General features: G+C 41.6%; 1 protein-coding gene across 1 annotated transcript; it reads left to right on the forward strand.

Moving 5' to 3' along the window:
- The first annotated feature begins 232 nt into the window (after nucleotides 1–232).
- Nucleotides 233–6,945, forward strand: LOC139460492 (failed axon connections homolog). Its single transcript, XM_071241974.1, has 6 exons — nucleotides 233–362; nucleotides 1,209–1,341; nucleotides 1,490–1,686; nucleotides 2,201–2,400; nucleotides 5,250–5,366; nucleotides 6,708–6,945. The coding sequence occupies exons 1-6, from the start codon at nucleotides 244–246 to the stop codon at nucleotides 6,812–6,814; spliced, it is 873 nt and encodes a 290-aa protein (XP_071098075.1). The 5' UTR covers nucleotides 233–243; the 3' UTR covers nucleotides 6,815–6,945.
- The last annotated feature ends 848 nt before the right edge of the window (nucleotides 6,946–7,793 follow it).

Genomic DNA, 7,793 nt, shown 5'->3' on the forward strand with positions numbered 1-7,793 from the left:
ATGTGAATAGTTCACCAATTAGTTGTGTCATGTGTGAGATGCCCCGATGATAGCTGCCCTCATGCAACAAAATTGGCGAGAGCGACTGACAACACGTCTGACCTCGCAGACAGTCTCACTACGCTCAACACTTATTCCCCATTTTAACTTGAATTGTTGATAATATTGCTGGGTGTTATTCAGGCCGCCCTAACACAGATCAGTTCACAGTGACACACAGAGGAGGCAAACAGGTCACCAGCGATGGAAACTCTCGTGGATGCCTTCACCGACATGGACACATCACAGAAAGTGTTGTATGCTGTCGGAGGCGTTGTCGTAGCCGTCGTATCGGTCGTCGTCGTGAGGAAACTATTTTTCAAGTAAGTTATCACGAATGAACAGTCAGTCTGGAGAGCTGAGTTGATAGTGAAACAGCCATTTTGGTATCCTTAGAAAATATTCAGTAGGCTGAAGCTGCATTTTGTATTTAAAGTTAAGTAGCTCTCTATGTCACCGTGCATGCTTAATTATCAATGCGTATTTGGTTTGAAAACAATCAAGGAGCTGATACCTTCTTTAACGTTTTGGATCAAGAATTTGATTTTCTTTTGCAGGGGTTGGGTGGAGGCTACTAGGGAAATATTTGAAATAATTCCTTCCAGAACAAAACCAGGAATTAATCATTCATCCTCAGTTTTTTCCCCAAACAAACGGGGTCACGGGTGGCCCAGAGACCTATTTAAGGTGTGGCAATTCGCTGTGCAGATTGCCGTCCGTACAGACCTATGCTCGTGGACTCAAATCCCGGTTCGCCCCGATTATGTTTCCAGGTTTATCAGCACCATGCCGGCGCATGTGGGTTTCACCAAAGTACCAAACGTCTAAGACCTGCATCACTTAGAGCTTTCCTCAAACATTGAGCTGACATGCCGTGATATAACTGGAATACTGTTCAAAGTGGCGTTAAACCCAGACTATCACTCACTCACCGAAACAAAAAGAAATTAAATAGATGAGTATAGGATTGCATTTTTAATAAAATACCATAGCGCCTAGCATTTGTACAATTAGAGACTGCATTCCTTATGTGGACCAATAGCTTCACGTTCTTAAACTATAGTGCTGCTGTTCAAATATCTTGTAGGTATAGACAAAGACGTGTAAATGTAAATGTTTTGAACATTCAAACAACCAGCTGTACATTGATCTATTATGAAATTGTATAGAGAGGTAAAGAAGGACTATCCCCGAGACACGGTGATCCTCCGTCAGATCGGTAGAGCTCCCTATGCCCCCAGCTTGACACCATTTGCTGTGAAGCTGGAGACCTACCTCCGGATGGCCAGGATACCCTACCAGGTAGGCGAGTGAGTGTTGTTTCATGCCGCAAGTAGCAATATTCAAGTAATGTCACTGCAGCCTGTACATACTCTAATCTGGTCCATGAAAGCAAGTGGTTGACATCATGACATCAGCAACATCATTTGCTTTGTTACCTTGCACACAGAACGTCCATGGGATGCAGCGTTCATCAAAGGGCAAATTCCCCTGGATGGAGTACAATGGGCAGGAGGTAGCAGACTCGACACTGTGTATCAACTTCCTCAACCAGAAGCTGAGGGTGGACCTCAATAGGGACCTGAGTCCTGCTGACAGAGGTGTAGCTCAGGCGATGAAGGTCATGGCGGAGGAACATCTGTACTGGTAAGTGCTATTCATTTCTAATCTGTCCGTCCCTCGTACACGAAGGCCCATGAAGCAAAGACTTTGCAAGCCTTTTGCGTAATTTCATACCTTTGCCGATCCCAGCAGTGGTAACGACGCTAAAACCAATGGTGCAAAACAGAGGATCATATAATCAGGGTTAATCTGAGACTCGAACCCATACTAGGCGGATCCTACTGCACATCGGATTATTGCGCCTCTGTCCACAAAGTCTGTACATGTACCTCTATATCAAAATGTACCCTTCTCTTAAGAACCACACACAAACGCGCGCGCGCGCACGTACGCACACAGACGCACATGCGCACAGGCACACACACAGACACGCACGCACACGAACACAAACACGCAAACACACTCACACACGTACATATACGTCACTACATGGGTGAAATAGTCCCATCACCGTCTCTAAGATTAGCTACCTTCAATTTATATAAATGTATTACTTGCATCTATCTGTACCCGTGAATGAATGACACTATCGTTTCAGGTTCCTTGTCCTCTTCCGATGGCAATATGACAACGACAAATCTTTCATTATGGATGCATTTAAAATAGGGAAGTTTATCTTCTGGATGTTTCGACGACAAGTTAAAAAGCAGACATGGAGTCAAGGCTTGGGGCGACACACAGAAGAGGAAATAACGGAGATGTTTAAGAAGGATCTACAATCTCTGTCCGACTTCATAGGTATACAGGTGCCTTAAGTACACCTGCAATGTATACACTTTATAGATATCAGTTAAATTTTTAAGGTGTTTTTGTATGTTCCGATGGGTGTATGCTAATAATAAATCGTTGCCAATCAAGGTTTGAAGATAATTGATTCGCGCAGCGTTGATTGGAGGCAGGGGGTAGATCCCCAATGTCAGAGAAGGTAACTGCCTTCATGAACTGAGATATCTGGGCAAAATCGGAGTTTATTGATAGTAAACTGATAAAAGGTTGAAACAATAAAATTAACAATTGCAGATCGGGACTCATCCTCGGCTTCTCTCGTATATCGATCCTGTATATCCACTGCATGTTTACTTCATGTGTTCCTGGATATCCGCTCCATGTGTACTTCATTGTGTTTCTGGATATCCGCTCCATGTTTACTTCATTGTGTTCCTGGATATCCACTGCATGTTTACTTCATGTGTTCCTGGATATCCACTGCATGTTTACTTCATGTGTTTCTGGATATCCACTCCATGTTTACTTAATTGTGTTCCTGGATATCCACTTCATGTTTGCTTCATGGTGTTCCCGGATATCCACTGCATGTTTACTTCATGTGTTTCTGGATATCCATTGCATGCTTGCTTCATTGTGTTCCTGGATATCCATTGCATGCTTGCTTCATTGTGTTCCTAGATATCCATTGCATGTTTACTTCATTGTGTTCCTGTATATCCACTACATGCTTGCTTCATTGTGTTCCTGGATATCCATTGCATGCTTGCTTCATTGTGTTCCTGGATATCCATTGTATGCTTGCTTTATTGTGTTCCTAGATATCCATTGCATTTTTACTTCATGTGTTCCTGGATATCCATTGCATGTTTGCTTCATGGTGTTCCCGGATATCCACTGCATGTTTACTTCATGTGTTCCTGGATAACCACTGCAAGTTTACTTCATGTGTTCCCGGATATCCACTGCATGTTTGCTTCATGTGTTCCTGGATATCCGCTCCATGTTTACTTCATTGTGTTCCTGGATATCCATTGCATGTTTGCTTCATGGTGTTCCCGGATATCCACTGCATGTTTGCTTCATGTGTTCCTGGATATCCATTGCATGTTTACTTCATTGTGTTCCTGGATATCCATCGCATGTTTACTTCATGTGTTCCTGGATATCCATTGCATGTTTGCTTCATGTTTACTTCATTGTGTTTCTGGATATCCATTGCATGTTTACTTCATTGTGTTCCTGGATATCCATTGCATATTTGCTTCATGTTTACTTCATTGTGTTTCTGGATATCCATTGAATGTTTACTTCATTGTGTTTCTGGATATCGACTCCATGTTTACTTCATTGTTTTCCTGGATATCCACTGCATGTTTACTTCATTGTGTTTCTGGATATCCAATGCATGTTTACTTCATTGTGTTTCTGGATATCTACTGCATGTTTACTTCATTGTGTTTCTGGATATCCATTGCATGTTTACTTCATTGTGTTTCTGGATATCTACTGCATGTTTACTTCATTGTGTTTCTGGATATCTACTGCATGTTTACTTCATTGTGTTTCTGGATATCCACTGCATGTTGACTTCATTGTGTTTCTGGATATCTACTGCATGTTACCTTCACGTGTTCCACTTTAGCTCAGTTTTGTGCACTGGCACATGATCGATGCCATCTTCTCTTGCCTGAATTCTGACATCACCAATCTTTGTCCACTGAGTGGTATATGATTACGGTCGGTGGGGAAGTTCAGTGGTTAGGCCTTGCTCTCCACGCCTGAAGCCCTTGTTCGATTTCCTTCTTCGATTCAATGAAGGGCGTAGGGGTAGCCTAGTGGTTAATGCGTTCGCTTGTCGCGCCGAAAACCCGGGTTCGATTCCCCACATGGATACATATGGCTGAAAACTATTTCTCGTGTCCCCTGTCGTGATATTGCTGGAATATTGCTAAAAGCGGCGTCAAATCAGACTCACTCACTCATTCGATGCAATGCGTGAAGCACATGCTGTCCCCGGTGAGATATGCTTTGATGTGATCCGATTACCCAAACTACCTCATAAAGATATGTCCCGCCTTATGAGAGCTAGGCAAATTGTTATATTGTCTACTTAATCAATTGCAAGAGTTTCAGGAAATATTTAGGTTTTGGTTTTTACCAGAATCTTAACAATGAGGTTTTCACGGGGATGTGTCTTGCAATTGTCGTCGTTTAACACACCAAAAGAAGTACCAGTAGTTGTAACTTGAAACAACTTCAGAATAATAACTTCACCTTTCATGTGATAACTGTTTGAATAACAAATATATATACACCGATAATAACAATCTAAACACAGTAGTGATGTTGCGGGATAAACGTGCATGGACATTTAGAAAAGAGCTTAAGTTCCTTTCTGTAAGAGAATCAGTTTAAGAGGTCCACTCATAACTTCCCTTTTTTACATTATATTTAATGACTATACAAAAGTGTGACTGGTGTCCTTGCTAGTATGAACTGATCAAATCCATCACTTGTTTAAATACAAGAAACAAGATACCATGTTACATACATGTTAGATTAATATTGTGGTTTATATTTTTGAATACATATATAATCAATATGAAAAAAAAACAATGGTACGTTTATGCTTTTATACTGAATTAAAGCGAAAAAATATTATTTGACCATTCCTCCATTAGAAGCCGAGCTGAATCGGCACCACTTCATTTATCCAAATAATTATTCATTAGTTTTCTGATATTGTTTATGTTCCAATGACCGCCACGACACGCGAGAGTTTATACGTTTGCTCTATTTCGTACCGGTACCTGTCCTGTGTTGTTGTTTTTTTCAATGCACTCATGCGGTTGTTTCAGGGACGAAGAAGTTCCTGATGGGGGACGAGCCCTGTGAGGCTGACTGCGCGGTGTTCGGTCAGCTGTCACAGGCCTACTGGCAGTTCACAGGAACTGGGCACGATACCATCATTAAGGGCGAGTACCTTCAGATGCAATACTTCACGGGTTTGAAAACGTAAAGTTCCTCCTTCACCCTTGAATATATATACGGCCGATTTGCGATGTGGTGGTAACGTGTGTCTCTGTAATTGAGAACTCACGAGAATAAGTTGATTCCGAGAGTTGATTCTCTCTAAGTTTGATAAATTACCTTGTCAAGTGCATGAACTTACATGACATATAGCCGATTTGCGATGTAGTGGTAACGTGTATCTCAGTTGTTGAGAAATCATGAGAATAGATTGATTCCCCGAGTTGTATCTCTATAAGTTTGATAAATTACCTTGTCAAGTGCATGAACTTACATGACATACAGCCGATTGCTATGTAGTGGTAACGTGTATCTCAGTTGTTGAGAAATCATGAGAATAGATTGATTCCGGGAGTTGATTCTCTATAAGTTTGATAAATTACCTTGTCAAGTGCATGAACTTACATGACATACAGCCGATTTGCGATGTAGTGGTGACGTGTATGTTGACGTCTCAGTTGTTGAGAAATCATGAGAATAGATTGATTCCGGGAATTGATTCTACTTTCGGTATCAACAGAGTGGTTTCTCTGATTTAAACCGCGTTATAGTTGAAACACAGTTTTTCTTTTAGTTTGCGTATTTAAGTGCATAAACTCTGTGAGAATCCTACAATTGCCTGCCGTGGAAGCAATATGTGGAGAAGATGGGAGGCAACGCCACTGTACATGTTGCCAGAGAAATGCTGCTGTTTTTGGGATCTGGTTGTTCTTTGGTCTGAGCACCCGCTAATTAAGGTATCGCTTAAACCAGGACATTTCTTGATTCGTTGGTTAAAAGTAGCCCCCACGCTGAAAATCGGAGGTATGTATTTGTGGGTGATGGAGAAACGTATAGTTAAAAGGGACCTATGCAGTTTGCCGATGCCTTAGATGTAGACAAGTTTATGTCACAGCCACCTTACAGATACAGGTAGCATTCTGTCAATGCATGCACTATACTGTTCTGCTGAAACAATGCTGTACCAATCTCTAAATATTGCAGAATACTGATTACACAATCTCATTTATTGTAGCGATCCGAGAAGATCCGGGTTGGAATAGGTCTACAGTACTCTATGCACTTACTAGGCATTCACCTGACGAAAGAGCAAGAATTTCCTCTAAAACGTCGTTAAAAAAAAAAAAAAAATGGTTTTATCCATAAAAGAGAGTCATGTATTCAATTTCCTGAATGCCCTTATCTGCTAAAGTTAGTTCGAATTATCCAATTTACATATGAATTAATGTTATCATTTGTTGTTTAATATTGGTTGATTGTGAATTTTCCCTATTTTGTACCCGTAGACAAATACTCCAACCTTGCCGCCTACTGTGAACGTATGAAGGACACATTCTGGCCCGACTGGGACCAGTGCATCACACACGGTGGAACAAGGGAGGCAACCAAGTAGTAACTGTTCGAGAGAGCTTTAATGGTTGTGTTGGCATAACATGTATTACATCATAACATTTATCTGTAAACAAGGTATATGATTGTTCGTTTGTTTGTTGTTAAATGCCACACTCAGCAATATTCCAGGAATACGACAGCAGTCTGTAAATAATCGACTCAGGACCAGACAATCCAGTGATTGAAAACATGAGCATCGATCCACGCAATTGGGATCGATGATATGCATCAACCAAGTCAGGGAGCCTGACCACCCGATCCCGTTAGTCGCCTCTTACGACAAGCATAGTCGCCTTTTACGGCCAGCATGGGTTGGTGAAGGCCTATTCTACCACGGATCTTCACGGGCCTCAAGGTATATATGAATCAGACTTGACTGACAATAATGGTTGTCCACTCGTTTATCATTTGAACTTGCATTTGCAATGTCTATGAACTCCATATTGCTTCGTTTAAATTAAAATTTGTTCTTTGTCATGTTATTCGTGTTTGTTGAAAACCACAGTGAGCTATGGTTTTGTCGTGTCATTGACTATTATCCTGTTGAGTGCCGCACGCTGCAATACCCCAGCAGTATGACGGCGGCTGGTTAATGAATCGAGTAAGGACCAGTCATACCAGTGAATGATATTATGAGTAACGTCCTGTGCCACCAGCGTACGTTAACAACAAGAATCATAGTTCACCCGATCCATTAATCGACTCGTACGACAAACATACGCCGCTGGGGACCATTAGGAGCATTGCGTTTTGAATGCCAAGTTATCTGACCTGGCAAAAATATTAGTTTGTTGTGGATATATGTTTGGTACGTTGAATTTCTGCGTTGAACCATTGTTACATTATCTTAGGTATCCCCATTACTGTTACTCCATCTATTTTCCGTGGTGGGCCAGGGAGGCCCAGTCATCTGAGACGCCGCCATTCGATGTGCTGAGTTAAGTCCCTTGGACACGCTATGGATCACCCTTTCATTTGCT

This window comes from Haliotis cracherodii, unplaced genomic scaffold, assembly GCF_022045235.1.
Source record: "Haliotis cracherodii isolate W230 unplaced genomic scaffold, xgHalCrac1.p SCAF_1, whole genome shotgun sequence".
NCBI classification, from domain to species: Eukaryota; Metazoa; Mollusca; class Gastropoda; order Lepetellida; family Haliotidae; genus Haliotis; species Haliotis cracherodii.